The sequence below is a fragment of the Bombina bombina genome, chromosome 3 (assembly GCF_027579735.1).
Source record: "Bombina bombina isolate aBomBom1 chromosome 3, aBomBom1.pri, whole genome shotgun sequence".
In the NCBI taxonomy this organism is placed as follows: Eukaryota; Metazoa; Chordata; class Amphibia; order Anura; family Bombinatoridae; genus Bombina; species Bombina bombina.
The window spans coordinates 659365212-659385118 of NC_069501.1; the positions used below are offsets into that span (position 1 = coordinate 659365212).

The 19907-nt window shown below is 33.1% G+C and overlaps 1 protein-coding gene across 1 annotated transcript in view; it reads right to left on the reverse strand.

The window, feature by feature from the left end:
• TRIM37 (tripartite motif containing 37) overlaps positions 1-9265 on the reverse strand; it is a 1136753-nt gene extending 1127488 nt beyond the window's left edge. The window contains exon 1 of the mRNA XM_053707386.1: positions 8927-9265. Coding sequence (XP_053563361.1) covers positions 8927-9085 — 159 coding nt within the window. The 5' untranslated portion in view covers positions 9086-9265. The remainder of the gene's footprint in view (positions 1-8926) is intronic.
• Between the last annotated feature and the right edge of the window lie 10642 nt (positions 9266-19907).

A 19907-nucleotide genomic window follows, 5' to 3' on the forward strand; every position in this document is an offset into this window, starting at 1 on the left:
TCACAAGGCTGAAACGCATAGAAACCTGGATTAGCTGCTGATGTACTGCTTTGGAAAACAAACATGGTTTGTAATCAGGAGTGACCAACGGAATAGGAATCCACACTCCCAACTAGCTACAAATAAGTTTGAGCTCCTTACAGGCACCAAGTTAGATGGTGCAAAAAAAAAAAAAAGAGAAACTGCAAGGAGACTATTACAGAGGAAAGGAAAAACCCACTGCCCCCAGGCTGTATTTGCAGACTGGATTACCTGTACAACCAGGGACCGGAGGAGCTGCAAACACAGGTCATTCAGTCATAACAAAACACCAGACTGTACAGAAGAACCTGGGAACAGGGCGAATAGGAGCAAGGAAAATAAGCTCTGTGTGAAGAAGCCTTATACTGCTGGAGTCCAGGAACATCGTGAGTACAATCACAAATGTGATTTATATACCATCTCACACAACACCAGACTTCCTAAAAGTGGATCTGAAAAATCTTTATTAATTTAATAATCAAAAACAATTGAAACATTGCAACTTGCCTTTTCAAATATCGTTACAAAAAAATCTCAGTGCGGAATAGCTACAAATAGTCACATGACTACCAGACTATATTTCAGCGATTCCTACCCTAGAGCCACAGCCAAAGGTCAGACTTCCTTGTGTGATCCAACATAAGGATCTATAAAAAAGCTTTTACTATCTCTCTTTTCAGTTAGAATAGAAAAATCAAGCCTTTTTGTTTTAAGATATATGTAACAAGTTTCAAGGTTTATTAATTAAAGTGTGTACTCTATAATACTATACTGTATTTCTTCTTATGAATTTGCGGTTTTATCAAAGATTTTTTTAATATAACAAACAATTGTTTTAATCCATTTTTAATAGTGTGTGTTATCAATCCATATTCCACCTTTAGCTATCTTTTTAACGCTCACTCTGGTTTTGTAATTCAAGTATTCTTAATATCTGTTTCCGGAGATAGTTTTTAGAGTGTAGTTTGGGTTCTTCTTTTAATACTATTTATTTTACATATAGCAGTATAAGCATGGAGCAGCAGCCCCTCCAAAATAAGCATATAGACCCCAGCAGTACAGAAGAGCAGGATCCCAGGCAGACTGACACTGTGGGAACGTACAGCAGACATCAGCGAGGCTGTACATGAACATGTTTCACAAAAAAAAAAAAAAAAAAATCTCATTGCAGAAAATTAAAATAAGTTCTGCCTCTTGGTTTCTGATCAGCAAGCCTATGCTGATTGGATCTGGGAAAAGTAGCAAAAAAGGTAAATTTCTGGGGCGATTGGAAAGACCTATTTTATCAAGTTAAAAGTAAGATTTTTTTAAATAAAAAAAAAACATTTAAAAAAAAAATAAAAAAAAATTAAAATATGCCAATGTATTAAAAATGCCTTAAATTATTTTAATCTATTCAAATGTGATTTGTTTATTATGGACCTTTAAGCTTGCATGATTCAGATACAGTATGTCATTTTAAAGACACTTTTAAATTCACCTCTATTTTCAAACGTGCTTCGTTCTCTACTTCTCTTGGTATCCCTTGTTGAAAAAGAATACATACATATCCTACACTAGTGGGAGCTAGCTGGTGATTGGTGTCCACACACACACATTTGTTTCTTGTGATTGGTTAACTAAAGGTGTTCAGCTAGCTGCCAATAGTGCAATTCTGTTCCTTCAGGAAAGGATAACAGGAGAATTATGTTAATTTTATAATAAAAATAAACTGGAAAGTTATTTAAAATTCTATGATCTTTCCAAATCATGAAAGAAAATTTTGGGATTTTCTGTCCCTTTAAATCTTGGCTACAGGTTCGCTAATACGAGCCTTCAGCCGACTGTTCTCCAACCCAATGCGACACCTTGATAAATCTAGCCCTAATTGTATTTAGCTTGAGAAATAGATAAAGTGCAACTTAACTTCAAACATGGTGGTGCCTATTACTTTATAGAAACTTAGTGGAACTTTAAAAACCAACAACTTTCAGAGTTAAATTACAGGAAAGGAGAAAAAAATAAATATTGAAAGTATATTGCAAAGTTTTGAAACTACACATAATTTTTTTTTAAAAATACTGTTTAATATCCCTTTAAAAGCTTTAGCTATGTAATATTTGCCATGATGGTAGATTTTTAGTTTCAGGGGTCCAAGACTTTTGCCTAAGAATTGTAGCTCCTCTAGAAAGGCCTTTAAATGGACCAATAATTCCCTTGTCCAAATGAGGTTCAGGGGACCCTATGTTACTTAGGTCATGGGGATTTCCTTTTTGGTCTAACAGGAGGTCTGGTAATAAGGGAACAGGGAAGTATAGTGGGATGTTATTTGGTCATCACAAAGAGGATAATATGGCATAAGTACCAGAATGGTATTATTTGGAGTAAAGAAATCAAATCAATCTCCATAACAGAGAAAATATACATTTGTAAAGTATAATTTTTTCTTTTTCATTACACTAATTCATAATAAGGGTGTTTACATTTTTAGACAATGTTTTCTGAGATATAGCCAAATTATGACTGGTTTCATAATTTGTTTCTGAACATCCCAGGCACAGAAGACAGTTTGAAAGTTGGCACATGAACGGTCACAATGAACTCTTTCAAATGAGTCAGAAAGCCAGAAGTATAGAAATAAATTGTAATCTGTCCAAAGGAGGTCTACTAAAATAGCACATGGTCTGAAAAAAATATATATAAAACTTACCAGGAAGGGCTCAATGACCTTAACATGTATAGCTTAGAAAAAAGAATTGAAAAGCAATGAAGGGTAGTAGGTTCGAGAGTAATTTGCAGAAGCACTTATTCACAGAGAAGGTGGTTTATTAATCAAACGTCCATTAGTGGTGGTATGAACAAACAATGTAGAAAACTTCAGGAATGCTTAAAATAAACATAAAGCTATCATACAAACTATATAAGGTTACATTTTAAGGAAATTTGGGCAGACTTCTTGGGCCTAAGGTTCTTATCTGTCATCAAAATCTATGTTTCTATCTAAATCATGAAAATGTAATTTTGACTTTCCTATGTCTAAGTAAACGCTGACATTAAAATAAACACTGGAGCACAGCTAGCTCCATCTCATTCATTCTGATGAAACTCAAATGGGAAAAGGCAGGTGTTATTGACGTTATTGTGTTTTAAAATAGTGGATTTAATGATCCAGGTTTTATTATGGTTGGCCATAAAAATAGAACGTTTAAAAAATGGTTTATGCAAATACATTTAGACAGTCATGAATAATGGCATATAGCCAAAAATGTCACTTGTTGATTTATTTGTGCTACCTTATTCTAACAAAATGTTTTAAAGGACCACTAAACACAATAGACTAGCATAACCTATAAATGCATAATAAAAAGAAAATGCAAAAGCACTTAGTTTGAAGTTCAAATGAGTAGTAGATTTTGGAAAAATGTTAAAGTGATGGTAAAGTTCAGCTGTAAAGAATTGATATTATGACTATGTTAATAAATGCATGATTAAGGGAATTGCTCCCGAAACGTTGCATTTGTTTGTACCTGTAACAATAAATTTCTAGGGCTTGTTTATACAATTTTGGCGATGTGGATTCTTACATTTTTATGTTAATAATAAATGGTACCCATGTTCATGAGTTAAAATGAAAGATGTGTTAGAATGATGATTTCACCTCTTAACCAACCGCTTCAGAGCTGCGCTGTGGCTAGCACGGCTAGGTAAAGTATTTGTATTGTAAATTGCACCTGCCCTTAGCTAACCTGCCTTTTCACAATCTTGATAGTGATTTTCCTTTTCATATCACCAAGGCTTACAAACACAGGAAATGTTGGGCTAATTTTACCTATATCTAAATACAAACACCTTTTTCTGTCTTTTAAATAGGTGCATGGAATTATTCCTAGCTCCTAAAATTGAAATAAAAAAAAATTAAAAAAAAATAAAAAAAAGGTATGAACCACTAATTTCAAATAGTAAAATGGACACAGCTAAAATGTGTGCATAAATAACCCCTCTACATAAATCGCTTTACCTGCAAATTTGCTTGTGCTCAAACTACTCATAACTGTAAACTGCTCTCAGTTAGATCTAAAGTCTAATTTCTACATCCCTCGTTTTAAAATAAAACCTATGATTAGCACAAAAACAGCATATGCTCTTTGTCAGTAATCACCACAGTTGCAATTATTAATGACAAAGTGGTAAAAAAGCAGAAAATAAATTAATCTTTCATGATTCAGAGAGGGTATGCAATTTTAAACAACTTTCCAATTTACTTTTATTGTCAATTTTGCTTTGTTCTCTTGGTATTCTTAGTTGAAAGCTAAACCTAGCTAGGCTCATATGCTAATTTCTAAGCCCTTGAAGGCCGCCTCTTATCTGAACACATTTGACAGGTTTTCACATCTAGAGGGCGTTATTTCATGTGTACCATACAGATAACATTGTGCTCACTCCCATGGAGTTACTTATAACAGGGCATTGATTGGTTAAAATACAAGTCTGTCAAAAGAACTGAGATGAGGGGGGAGTCTGCAAAAGCTTAGATACAAAGTAATCACTGAGGTAAAAAGTATATTAACATAACCATGTTTATGCAAAACTAAGGAAAATGGTAAAAGCATTATCTATCTTTTTAAACAATAAAAATTCTGGAGTAGACTGTCCCTTTAATTGCAACAAAATGTTTAATTTCTAATCAGTTTAAAATGCTAAATATATCTATGACTGTCTTTCTGAATCTATATTATGAAATATCTAAGAAAACCACAAGTGAACATTCACGTTAAGGGCCATTACATATTTTTCATGACAAATATCTTCAAAAATAATGGTTTTACTTGCTTAACTTGTAGAAGCTACTAGAAATGTGCATTCCAATTTTTCGTTAGGAACCAAATGTGTAAAAAGGCGGATGCTTGTGGCATTTGTCTCTTTTCGAAGCCATATGTATTCCTGTTAAAGCTCAACAAACTAAGATCTGTGCAAATTCAGATCTTAATGTTTTGAACTTTTACAAGAATAAATACAGCTCTGAAAAGAGCCAAATGCCAGGAGCGGCCCCCTTCTTCAGCATTCGGATCCTAACAAAAGGATCCGAATGCACATGCATAGAAGTTACCATGATCCCCATAACTTTAGGTTTGAGTAAGACTGGTTGTTAATAATATTATTATTATAAAATGTTCTGGCAAACTAGTGTAGCATTACCCTGCAGAAATACATAGATATAAATTTAACCTCAAAGCTGCCAGTAATACAGGAATTTAGTCTCTGTTGCCTATACGAAACAGTGAATTAATCCTGATTGGCAGCAATGCACGCAATCATATGAACTCTTGGTTGCTAAGAATGCATAAACAAATGCACAATGATTTAATCCCTCAACTCCTTGTTACATCCACACAAGCAGTAATTTAACCACTTGCATCTTATCTGCTTCCACGAATTGTGCCCTATGTGCATAAAGTTAAAACAGCTAAACCTAGCAAAAGGATAAGCAGTTGTACAAGCACATGCCACAAAAAAAGAGAAAGAGAGAAAAAGAGAAAAAAAAGAGAGAAAGAAAAAGAGAGAAAAAGAGAAAAAAAAGAGAGAAAGAAAAAGAGAGAAAAAGAGAAAAAAAAGAGAGAAAGAAAAAGAGAGAAAAAGAGAAAAAAAAGAGAGAAAGAAAAAGAGAGAAAAAGAGAAAAAAAAGAGAGAAAGAAAAAGAGAGAAAAAGAGAAAAAAAAGAGAGAAAGAAAAAGAGAGAAAAAGAGAAAAAAAAGAGAGAAAGAAAAAGAGAGAAAAAGAGAAAAAATAGAGAGAAAGAAAAAGAGAGAAAAAGAGAAAAAAAAGAGAGAAAGAAAAAGAGAGAAAAAGAGAAAAAAAAGAGAGAAAGAAAAAGAGAGAAAAAGAGAAAAAAAAGAGAGAAAGAAAAAGAGAGAAAAAGAGAAAAAAAGAGAGAAAGAAAAAGAGAGAAAAAGAGAAAAAAAGAGAGAAAGAAAAAGAGAAAAAAAGAGAGAAAGAAAAAGAGAGAAAAAGAGAGAAAGAAAAAGAGAGAAAAAGAGAAAAAAAGAGAGAAAGAAAAAGAGAGAAAAAGAGAAAAAAAGAGAGAAAGAAAAAGAGAGAAAGAGAGAAAGAAAAAGAGAGAAAAAGAGAAAAAAGAGAGAAAGAAAAAGAGAGAAAAAGAGAAAAAAAGAGAGAAAGAAAAAGAGAGAAAAAGAGAAAAAAAGAGAGAAAGAAAAAGAGAGAAAAGAGAAAAAAAGAGAGAAAGAAAAAGAGAGAAAAGGAGAAAAAAAGAGAGAAAGAAAAAGAGAGAAAAAGAGAAAAAAAGAGAGAAAGAAAAAGAGATAAAAAGAGAAAAAAAGAGAGAAAGAAAAAGAGAGAAAAAGAGAAAAAAAGAGAGAAAGAAAAAGAGAGAAAGAGAGAAAGAAAAAGAGAGAAAAAGAGAAAAAAAGAGAGAAAGAAAAAGAGAGAAAGAGAGAAAAAAAGAGAGAAAGAAAAAGAGAGAAAGAGAGAAAAAAAGAGAGAAAGAAAAAGAGAGAAAGAGAGAAAAAAAGAGAGAAAGAAAAAGAGAGAAAGAGAGAAAAAAAGAGAGAAAGAAAAAGAGAGAAAGAGAGAAAAAAAGAGAGAAAGAAAAAGAGAGAAAGAGAGAAAAAAAGAGAGAAAGAAAAAGAGAGAAAGAGAGAAAAAAAGAGAGAAAGAAAAAGAGAGAAAGAGATAAAAAAAGAGAGAAATAAAAAGAGAGAAAGAGAGAAAAAAAGAGAGAAAGAAAAAGAGAGAAAGAGAGAAAAAAGAGAGAAAGAAAAAGAGGAAAGAGAGAAAAAAAGAGAAAAAGAGAGAAAGAGAGAAAAAAAGAGAGAAAGAAAAAGAGAGAAAGAGAGAAAAAAGAGAGAAAGAAAAAGAGAGAAAGAGAGAAAAAAGAGAGAAAGAAAAAGAGAGAAAGAGAGAAAAAAGAGAGAAAGAAAAAGAGAGAAAGAGAGAAAAAAAGAGAGAAAGAAAAAGAGAGAAAGAGAGAAAAAAAGAGAGAAAGAAAAAGAGAGAAAGAGAGAAAAAAAGAGAGAAAGAAAAAGAGAGAAAGAGAGAAAAAAAGAGAGAAAGAAAAAGAGAGAAAGAGAGAAAAAAAGAGAGAAAGAAAAAGAGAGAAAAAAAGAGAGAAAAAAAGAGAGAAAGAAAAAGAGAGAAAGAAAAAGAGAGAAAGAAAAAGAGAGAAAGAAAAAGAGAGAAAGAAAAAGAGAGAAAAAAAAAGAGAGAAAAAAAAAAGAGAGAAAAAAAAAGAGAGAAAAAAAAAGAGAGAAAAAAAAAGAGAGAAAAAAAAAGAGAGAAAAAAAAAGAGAGAAAAAAAAGAGAGAAAAAAAAAGAGAGAAAAAAAAAGAGAGAAAAAAAAAGAGAGAAAGAAAAAGAGAGAAAGAAAAAGAGAGAAAGAAAAAGAGAGAAAGAAAAAGAGAGAAAGAAAAAGAGAGAAAGAAAAAGAGAGAAAGAAAAAGAGAGAAAGAAAAAGAGAGAAAGAAAAAGAGAGAAAGAAAAAGAGAGAGAGAAAGAGAGAAAGAGAGAAAGAGAGAAAGAGAGAAAGAGAGAAAGAGAGAAAGAGAGAAAGAGAGAAAGAGAGAAAGAGAGAAAGAGAGAGAGAAAGAGAGAGAGAAAGAGAGAGAGAGAGAAAGAGAGAGAGAGAGAAAGAGAGAAAGAGAGAGAGAAAGAGAGACTTTGTGCCAGCTTCTTTTCCCTATCATTAAACTAGCCCTAAAATGTTATTTTACCAGGTACCAGACACTCCCAGTATTTGTCAACCCATGAGGGCCATCCCATAAACAGTATCTCATCCAATTCTTGATCATTTGGTTAAGTTCTCAAATGTAACAGATAGAATGTTCACCTAAATATTTTAAATAACAAAAAAAATACATGAGAATGGTTGATGGGCACAGGATTATACAAAATAAAAAAAAGCATAGTTACTAAAGGGACTTCAGGTAAGGAGTCTGAGATAAAAGGACAGTGGTCTATAAGGAGGTATGATCATGTGCTTATTTGTCTAATAGATGGGCTGAAGAGCAAGGTGTCCTAAAAGGGCTCCAGTGGCAGCGGTATTACCTGGTCATGTGGCTGGCAGAAGTACTATAGGGACTGGGTCTGACTTTATTATTAATATTAGTATAAAAAGGGACAATCTACTTTCAAATTGTTATTGTTTAAAAAGAAAGATAATCCCTTTATTACCCATTCCCTAGTTTGGCATAACCAACACTGATATACTTTTTACCTCTATGATTACCTGTATCTAAGCCACTGCAGACTGCCCCTTATCTCAGTACTTTCTGCAATCTTACATTTTACCCAGAGTTGGCTCTTGCATAACCATTATTATTCTCCTCCACAGGAGTGAGCACAATGTTATATATATATATATATATATATATATATATATATATATGGTACACCAACTAGCACTGCCTAGCTGTTGTGCAAGATTTAAAAAGCATTGAGATAAGGGGTGGCCTGCTGGGGCTTAGATAAAGGCAAACAAAGGTTATAAAATATATTAATATAACCATATTGGTTATGCAAAGCTGGAGGAGAGTGGGTAGTAAAGGCATTAATAAAACAAAATTAAGTAGACTAGCAGTCATTCTTTATTATTAAACCTTATTAAAACAAATAAGGTTGGCACACCTGGTCATTTTTATTACTTTAACACATTGCTCATAAAAAGGTTTCCAGGACCTTCTCTACAGCCCTAGAGCTATTCTTAACAAAGCTAAAGGACAAGTAGTGTCAGGAATAATTGGGTTCATATAAAGTAGCTTGGAACAGAGATGATGGATGCAGACTTACACAGGAGCATAGCAAATATAACACACATACACGTGCACTAGTCATGCATGTAGGTATGTATAAATTAATGTATGTATAAAACCCTAATGACAGATATCTGTCAAAGCCCCTGCTCCTACCCTCTCACCTCCACGCTCTGCTCATCCATCTCCTCCAGCTTGGGGTCCTTAATCTTGCAGTAGTGCAGGGATTTCTTCCTGGACCTGAAGTAGGTCAGGTATTTAACGGTGCTGCACAGACAGGTGAGAAAATGATCAGTAAAACGCCCCCTGTCACCTGCAGACATGCAGCAGCCGGTGCAGCAGGGTAAGAAGAGACACAAGGATGGACAAACGAGAATAGCAGATATCTGTGTATAGATACAAAAAAGCTGAATCTTTGTGGACGATAAGAAAAAAAAGAAATTGGACAACAAACGTTTACAACCAAAAATACCCAGCCGCCATCTTTACCCGGGGCTGGTTACTCAGAGACGAGCGACGCTAGAGTCAGGCGTGACGAAAAGGGGGCGGAAGAATTGACATCACGTCGCTGAGACGCAACATAACGCCAGAAACCCTAACGCAGAGTCGCAGGCTGGACTCAGTGGACTGGACTCGAGTCGTGGAATGACCCGCATAATATTAGACTCTTTCAGTGATGTTTGTATACAACATTTTTTTCTGTGTGACTTTATTCGAGTTTAGAAATAATAAAGCCAAAATCGAATAAAAAAGATAATTATCAGAACATTGTGCAACCGTCTAGTTAACACAAATCAGTGATAGTCCCTTTGGCTGGCAGTTGTAGCACAATAGGCAAGTTTAAAAATCACAATCTACAAATAATTAAATATTAGTTGCTCTAAAGGAATGACAAGGGTGAATGACAAAATGGAATGCCAATAGACTTTAATGGGATGTAAAATTAAAAGTGTTGAAGCAACAAAACTATGATACATATCAACTAGATATTTACCAGATATGTTCCCCATGTACAGTAGCATATTCTGAAAGTGAGATTACTTCAGATTATAGCTGCTTTCTATGGAATGACAAGGGTGAATGACAAAATGGAATGCCCATAGACTATAATGGGATTACATTTAAAAGTGCTATAGAAACTAAACTATGATACATATCAAATAGATATTTACCAGGTATGTTCCCCAGGTACAGTAGCATATTCTGAAAGTGAGATTACATCAGATTATATCTGATTTTTATGGAATGACAAGGGTGAATGACAAAATGGAATGCCCATAGAATATAATGGGATTACATTTAAAAGTGCTATAGAAACTAAACTATGATACATATCAAATAGATATTTACCAGATATGTTCCCCATGTACAGTAGCATATTCTGAAAGTGATATTACTTCAGATTATAGCTGCTTTCTATGGAATGACAAGGGTGAATGACATAACGGAATGCCCATAGACTATAATGGGATTACATTTAAAAGTGCTATAGAAACTAAACTATGATACAGATCAAATAGATATTTACCAGATATGTTCCCCAGGTACAGTAGCATATTCTGAAAGTGAGATTACTTCAGATTATAGCTGCTTTCTATGAAATGAGAAGGGTGAATGACATAATGGAATGCCCATAGACTATAATGGTATTAAATTTAAAAGTGCTATAGAAACTAAACTATGATACATATCAACTAGATATTTACCAGATATGTTCCCCAGGTACAGTAGTATATTCTGAAAGTGAGATTACTTCAGATTACAGCTGCTTTCTATGGAATGACAAGGGTGAATGACAAAATGAAATGCCCATAGACTATAATGGGATTACATTTAAAAGTGCTATAGAAACTAAACTATGATACATATCAAATAGATATTTACCAGATATGTTCCCCAGGTACAGTAGCATATTCTGAAAGTGAGATTACTTCCGAGTATAGCTGCTTTCTATGGAATGACAAGGGTAAATGACAAAATGGAATGCCCATAGACTTTCATGGGATGTAAAATTAAAAGTGTTGAAGCAACAAAACTATGATACATATCAACTAGATATTTACCAGATATGTTCCCCATGTACAGTAGCATATTCTGAAAGTGAGATTACTTCAGATTATAGCTTCTTTCTATGGAATGACAAGGGTGAATGACAAAATGGAATGCCCATAGACTATAATGGGATTACATTTAAAAGTGCTATAGAAACTAAACTATGATACATATCAAATAGATATTTACCAGGTATGTTCCCCAGGTACAGTAGCATATTCTGAAAGTGAGATTACATCAGATTATATCTGATTTTTATGGAATGACAAGGGTGAATGACAAAATGGAATGCCCATAGAATATAATGGGATTACATTTAAAAGTGCTATAGAAACTAAACTATGATACATATCAAATAGATATTTACCAGATATGTTCCCCATGTACAGTAGCATATTCTGAAAGTGATATTACTTCAGATTATAGCTGCTTTCTATGGAATGACAAGGGTGAATGACATAACGGAATGCCCATAGACTATAATGGGATTACATTTAAAAGTGCTATAGAAACTAAACTATGATACAGATCAAATAGATATTTACCAGATATGTTCCCCAGGTACAGTAGCATATTCTGAAAGTGAGATTACTTCAGATTATAGCTGCTTTCTATGAAATGAGAAGGGTGAATGACATAATGGAATGCCCATAGACTATAATGGTATTAAATTTAAAAGTGCTATAGAAACTAAACTATGATACATATCAACTAGATATTTACCAGATATGTTCCCCAGGTACAGTAGTATATTCTGAAAGTGAGATTACTTCAGATTACAGCTGCTTTCTATGGAATGACAAGGGTGAATGACAAAATGAAATGCCCATAGACTATAATGGGATTACATTTAAAAGTGCTATAGAAACTAAACTATGATACATATCAAATATATATTTACCAGATATGTTCCCCAGGTACAGTAGCATATTCTGAAAGTGAGATTACTTCCGAGTATAGCTGCTTTCTATGGAATGACAAGGGTAAATGACAAAATGGAATGCCCATAGACTTTCATGGGATGTAAAATTAAAAGTGTTGAAGCAACAAAACTATGATACATATCAACTAGATATTTACCAGATATGTTCCCCATGTACTGTAGCATATTCTGAAAGTGAGATTACTTCAGATTATAGCTGCTTTCTAAGGAATGACAAGGGTGAATGACATAATGGAATGCCCATAGACTAAAATGGCATTAAATTTAAAAGTGCTATAGAAACTAAACTATGATACATATCAACTAGATATTTACCAGATATATTCCCCAGGTACAGTAGCATATTCTGAAAGTGAGATTACTTCAGATTATAGCTGCTTTCTATAGAATGATAAGGGTGAATGACAAAATGGAATGCCCATAGACTATAATGGGATTACATTTAAAAGTGCTATAGAAACTTAATTATGATACATATCAAATAGATATTTACCAGATATGTTCCCCAGGTACAGTATCTTATTCTGAAAGTGAGATTACTTCAGATTATAGCTGCTTTCTATGAAATGACAAGGGTGAATGACATAATGGAATGCCCATAGACTATAATGGGATTAAATTTAAAAGTGCTATAGAAATTAAACTATAATACATATCAACTAGATATTTACCAGATATGTTCCCCAGGTACAGTAGCATATTCTCAAAGTGAGATTACTTCAGATTATAGCTTCTTTCTATGGAATGACAAGGGTGAATGACAAAATGGAATGCCCATAGACTATAATGGGATTACATTTAAAAGTGCTATAGAAACTAAACTATGATACATATCAAATAGATATTTACCAGATATGTTCCCCAGGTACAGTAGCATATTCTGAAAGTGAGATTACATCAGATTATATCTGATTTTTATGGAATGACAAGGGTGAATGACAAAATGGAATGCCCATAGAATATAATGGGATTACATTTAAAAGTGCTATAGAAACTAAGCTATGATACATATCAAATAGATATTTACCAGATATGTTCCCCATGTACAGTAGCATATTCTGAAAGTGATATTACTTCAGATTATAGCTGCTTTCTATGGAATGACAAGGGTGAATGACATAACGGAATGCCCATAGACTATAATGGGATTACATTGAAAAGTGCTATAGAAACTAAACTATGATACATATCAACTAGATATTTACCAGATATGTTCCCCAGGTACAGTATCATATTCTGAAAGTGAGATTACTTCAGATTATAGCTGCTTTCTATGGAATGACAAGGGTGAATGACAAAATGGAATGCCCATAGACTTTCATGGGATGTAAAATTAAAAGTGTTGAAGCAACAAAACTATGATACATATCAACTAGATATTTACCCGATATGTTCCCCAGAACCTGTAACATATTCTGAAAGTGAGATTACATCAGATTATAGCTGCTTTCTATGGAATGACAAGGGTGAATGACAAAATGGAATGCCCATAGACTATAATGGGATTACATTTAAAAGTGCTATAGAAACTAAACTATGATACATATCAAATAGATATTTACCAGATATGTTCCCCAGGTACAGTAGCATATTCTGAAAGTGAGATTACTTCAGATTATAGCTGCTTTCTATGAAATGAGAAGGGTGAATGACAAAATGGAATGCCCATAGACTATAATGGGATTACATTTAAAAGTGCTATAGAAACTAAACTATGATACATATCAAATAGATATTTACCAGATATGTTCCCCAGGTACAGTAGCATATTCTGAAAGTGAGATTACTTCCGATTATAGCTGCTTTCTAAAGAATGACAAGGGTGAATGACATAATGGAATGCCCATAGACTAAAATGGGATTAAATTTAAAAGTGCTATAGAAACTAAACTATGATACATATCAACTAGATATTTACCAGATATATTCCCCAGGTATAGTAGCATATTCTGAAAGTGAGATTACTTCAGATTATAGCTGCTTTCTATGGAATGATAAGGGTGAATGACAAAATGGAATGCCCATAGACTATAATGGGATTACATTTAAAAGTGCTATAGAAACTTAATTATGATACATATCAAATAGATATTTACCAGATATGTTCCCCAGGTACAGTAGCATATTCTGAAAGTGAGATTACTTCAGATTATAGCTGCTTTCTATGAAATGACAAGGGTGAATGACATAATGGAATGCCCATAGACTATAATGGGATTAAATTTAAAAGTGCTATAGAAATTAAACTATAATACATATCAACTAGATATTTACCAGATATGTTCCCCAGGTACAGTAGCATATTCTGAAAGTGAGATTACTTCAGATTATAGCTTCTTTCTATGGAATGACAAGGGTGAATGACAAAATGGAATGCCCATAGACTATAATGGGATTACATTTAAAAGTTCTATAGAAACTAAACTATGATACATATCAAATAGATATTTACCAGATATGTTCCCCAGGTACAGTAGCATATTCTGAAAGTGAGATTACTTCAGATTATAGCTGCTTTCTATGGAATGACAAGGGTGAATGACAAAATGGAATGCCCATAGACTTTAATGGGATGTAAAATTAAAAGTGTTGAAGCAACAAAACTATGATACATATCAACTAGATATTTACCAGATATGTTCCCCAGGTACAGTAGCATATTCTGAAAGTGAGATTACATCAGATTATATCTGATTTTTATGGAATGACAAGGGTGAATGACAAAATGGAATGCCCATAGAATATAATGGGATTACATTTAAAAGTGCTATAGAAACTAAGCTATGATACATATCAAATAGATATTTACCAGATATGTTCCCCATGTACAGTAGCATATTCTGAAAGTGATATTACTTCAGATTATAGCTGCTTTCTATGGAATGACAAGGGTGAATGACATAACGGAATGCCCATAGACTATAATGGGATTACATTGAAAAGTGCTATAGAAACTAAACTATGATACATATCAACTAGATATTTACCAGATATGTTCCCCAGGTACAGTATCATATTCTGAAAGTGAGATTACTTCAGATTATAGCTGCTTTCTATGGAATGACAAGGGTGAATGACATAACGGAATGCCCATAGACTATAATGGGATTAAATTTAAAAGTGCTATAGAAACTAAACTATGATACATATCAACTAGATATTTACCAGATATGTTCCCCAGGTACAGTAGCATATTCTGAAAGTGAGATTACTTCAGATTATAGCTGGTTTCTATGGAATGACAAGGGTGAATGACAAAATGGAATACCCATAGACTATAATGGGATTACATTTAAAAGTGCTATAGAAACTAAACTATGATACATATCAAATAGATATTTACCAGATATGTTCCCCAGGTACAGTAGAATATTCTGAAAGTGAGATTACTTTAGATTATAGCTGCTTTCTATGGAATGACAAGGGTGAATGACAAAATGGAATGCCCATAGACTTTCATGGGATGTAAAATTAAAAGTGTTGAAGCAACAAAACTATGATACATATCAACTAGATATTTACCCGATATGTTCCCCAGAACCTGTAACATATTCTGAAAGTGAGATTACATCAGATTATAGCTGCTTTCTATGGAATGACAAGGGTGAATGACAAAATGGAATGCCCATAGACTATAATGGGATTACATTTAAAAGTGCTATAGAAACTAAACTATGATACATATCAAATAGATATTTACCAGATATGTTCCCCAGGTACAGTAGCATATTCTGAAAGTGAGATTACTTCAGATTATAGCTGCTTTCTATGAAATGAGAAGGGTGAATGACAAAATGGAATGCCCCTAGACTATAATGGGATTACATTTAAAAGTGCTATAGAAACTAAACTATGATACATATCAAATAGATATTTACCAGATATGTTCCCCAGGTACAGTAGCATATTCTGAAAGTGAGATTACTTCAGATTACAGCTGCTTTCTATGGAATGACAAGGGTGAATGACAAAATGAAATGCCCCTAGACTATAATGGGATTACGTTTAAAAGTGCTATAGAAACTAAACTATGATACATATCAAATAGATATTTACCAGATATGTTCCCCAGGTACAGTAGCATATTCTGAAAGTGAGATTACTTCCGATTATAGCTGCTTTCTAAAGAATGACAAGGGTGAATGACATAATGGAATGCCCATAGACTAAAATGGGATTAAATTTAAAAGTGCTATAGAAACTAAACTATGATACATATCAACTAGATATTTACCAGATATATTCCCCAGGTACAGTAGCATATTCTGAAAGTGAGATTACTTCAGATTATAGCTGCTTTCTATGGAATGATAAGGGTGAATGACAAAATGGAATGCCCATAGACTATAATGGGATTACATTTAAAAGTGCTATAGAAACTTAATTATGATACATATCAAATAGATATTTACCAGATATGTTCCCCAGGTACAGTAGCATATTCTGAAAGTGAGATTACTTCAGATTATAGCTGCTTTCTATGAAATGACAAGGGTGAATGACATAATGGAATGCCCATAGACTATAATGGGATTAAATTTAAAAGTGCTATAGAAATTAAACTATAATACATATCAACTAGATATTTACCAGATATGTTCCCCAGGTACAGTAGCATATTCTGAAAGTGAGATTACTTCAGATTATAGCTTCTTTCTATGGAATGACAAGGGTGAATGACAAAATGGAATGCCCATAGACTATAATGGGATTACATTTAAAAGTGCTATAGAAACTAAACTATGATACATATCAAATAGATATTTACCAGATATGTTCCCCAGGTACAGTAGCATATTCTGAAAGTGAGATTACTTCAGATTATAGCTGCTTTCTATGGAATGACAAGGGTGAATGACAAAATGGAATGCCCATAGACTTTAATGGGATGTAAAATTAAAAGTGTTGAAGCAACAAAACTATGATACATATCAACTAGATATTTACCCGATATGTTCCCCAGAACCTGTAACATATTCTGAAAGTGAGATTACATCAGATTATAGCTGCTTTCTATGGAATGACAAGGGTGAATGACAAAATGGAATGCCCATAGACTATAATGGGATTACATTTAAAAGTGCTATAGAAACTAAACTATGATACATATCAAATAGATATTTACCAGATATGTTCCCCAGGTACAGTAGCATATTCTGAAAGTGAGATTACTTCAGATTATAGCTGCTTTCTATGAAATGAGAAGGGTGAATGACAAAATGGAATGCCCCTAGACTATAATGGGATTACATTTAAAAGTGCTATAGAAACTAAACTATGATACATATCAAATAGATATTTACCAGATATGTTCCCCAGGCACAGTAGCATATTCTGAAAGTGAGATTACTTCAGATTACAGCTGCTTTCTATGGAATGACAAGGGTGAATGACAAAATGAAATGCCCCTAGACTATAATGGGATTACGTTTAAAAGTGCTATAGAAACTAAACTATGATACATATCAAATAGATATTTACCAGATATGTTCCCCAGGTACAGTAGCATATTCTGAAAGTGAGATTACTTCCGATTTTAGCTGCTTTCTAAAGAATGACAAGGGTGAATGACATAATGGAATGCCCATAGACTAAAATGGGATTAAATTTAAAAGTGCTATAGAAACTAAACTATGATACATATCAACTAGATATTTACCAGATATATTCCCCAGGTACAGTAGCATATTCTGAAAGTGAGATTACTTCAGATTATAGCTGCTTTCTATGGAATGATAAGGGTGAATGACAAAATGGAATGCCCATAGACTATAATGGGATTACATTTAAAAGTGCTATAGAAACTTAATTATGATACATATCAAATAGATATTTACCAGATATGTTCCCCAGGTACAGTAGCATATTCTGAAAGTGAGATTACTTCAGATTATAGCTGCTTTCTATGAAATGACAAGGGTGAATGACATAATGGAATGCCCATAGACTATAATGGGATTAAATTTAAAAGTGCTATAGAAATTAAACTATAATACATATCAACTAGATATTTACCAGATATGTTCCCCAGGTACAGTAGCATATTCTGAAAGTGAGATTACTTCAGATTATAGCTTCTTTCTATGGAATGACAAGGGTGAATGACAAAATGGAATGCCCATAGACTATAATGGGATTACATTTAAAAGTGCTATAGAAACTAAACTATGATACATATCAAATAGATATTTACCAGATATGTTCCCCAGGTACAGTAGCATATTCTGAAAGTGAGATTACTTCAGATTATAGCTGCTTTCTATGGAATGACAAGGGTGAATGACAAAATGGAATGCCCATAGACTTTAATGGGATGTAAAATTAAAAGTGTTGAAGCAACAAAACTATGATACATATCAACTAGATATTTACCAGATATGTTCCCCAGGTACAGTAGCATATTCTGAAAGTGAGATTACATCAGATTATATCTGATTTTTATGGAATGACAAGGGTGAATGACAAAATGGAATGCCCATAGAATATAATGGGATTACATTTAAAAGTGCTATAGAAACTAAGCTATGATACATATCAAATACATATTTACCAGATATGTTCCCCATGTACAGTAGCATATTCTGAAAGTGATATTACTTCAGATTATAGCTGCTTTCTATGGAATGACAAGGGTGAATGACATAACGGAATGCCCATAGACTATAATGGGATTACATTGAAAAGTGCTATAGAAACTAAACTATGATACATATCAACTAGATATTTACCAGATATGTTCCCCAGGTACAGTATCATATTCTGAAAGTGAGATTACTTCAGATTATAGCTGCTTTCTATGGAATGACAAGGGTGAATGACAAAATGGAATGCCCATAGACTTTCATGGGATGTAAAATTAAAAGTGTTGAAGCAACAAAACTATGATACATATCAACTAGATATTTACCCGATATGTTCCCCAGAACCTGTAACATATTCTGAAAGTGAGATTACATCAGATTATAGCTGCTTTCTATGGAATGACAAGGGTGAATGACAAAATGGAATGCCCATAGACTATAATGGGATTACATTTAAAAGTGCTATAGAAACTAAACTATGATACATATCAAATAGATATTTACCAGATATGTTCCCCAGGTACAGTAGCATATTCTGAAAGTGAGATTACTTCAGATTATAGCTGCTTTCTATGAAATGAGAAGGGTGAATGACAAAATGGAATGCCCATAGACTATAATGGGATTACATTTAAAAGTGCTATAGAAACTAAACTATGATACATATCAAATAGATATTTACCAGATATGTTCCCCAGGTACAGTAGCATATTCTGAAAGTGAGATTACTTCAGATTACAGCTGCTTTCTATGGAATGACAAAATGAAATGCCCCTAGACTATAATGGGATTACATTTAAAAGTGCTATAGAAACTAAACTATGATACATATCAAATAGATATTTACCAGATATGTTCCCCAGGTACAGTAGCATATTCTGAAAGTGAGATTACTTCCGATTATAGCTGCTTTCTAAAGAATGACAAGGGTGAATGACATAATGGAATGCCCATAGACTAAAATGGGATTAAATTTAAAAGTGCTATAGAAACTAAACTATGATACATATCAACTAGATATTTACCAGATATATTCCCCAGGTATAGTAGCATATTCTGAAAGTGAGATTACTTCAGATTATAGCTGCTTTCTATGGAATGATAAGGGTGAATGACAAAATGGAATGCCCATAGACTATAATGGGATTACATTTAAAAGTGCTATAGAAACTTAATTATGATACATATCAAATAGATATTTACCAGATATGTTCCCCAGGTACAGTAGCATATTCTGAAAGTGAGATTACTTCAGATTATAGCTGCTTTCTATGAAATGACAAGGGTGAATGACATAATGGAATGCCCATAGACTATAATGGGATTAAATTTAAAAGTGCTATAGAAATTAAACTATAATACATATCAACTAGATATTTACCAGATATGTTCCCCAGGTACAGTAGCATATTCTGAAAGTGAGATTACTTCAGATTATAGCTTCTTTCTATGGAATGACAAGGGTGAATGACAAAATGGAATGCCCATAGACTATAATGGGATTACATTTAAAAGTGCTATAGAAACTAAACTATGATACATATCAAATAGATATTTACCAGATATGTT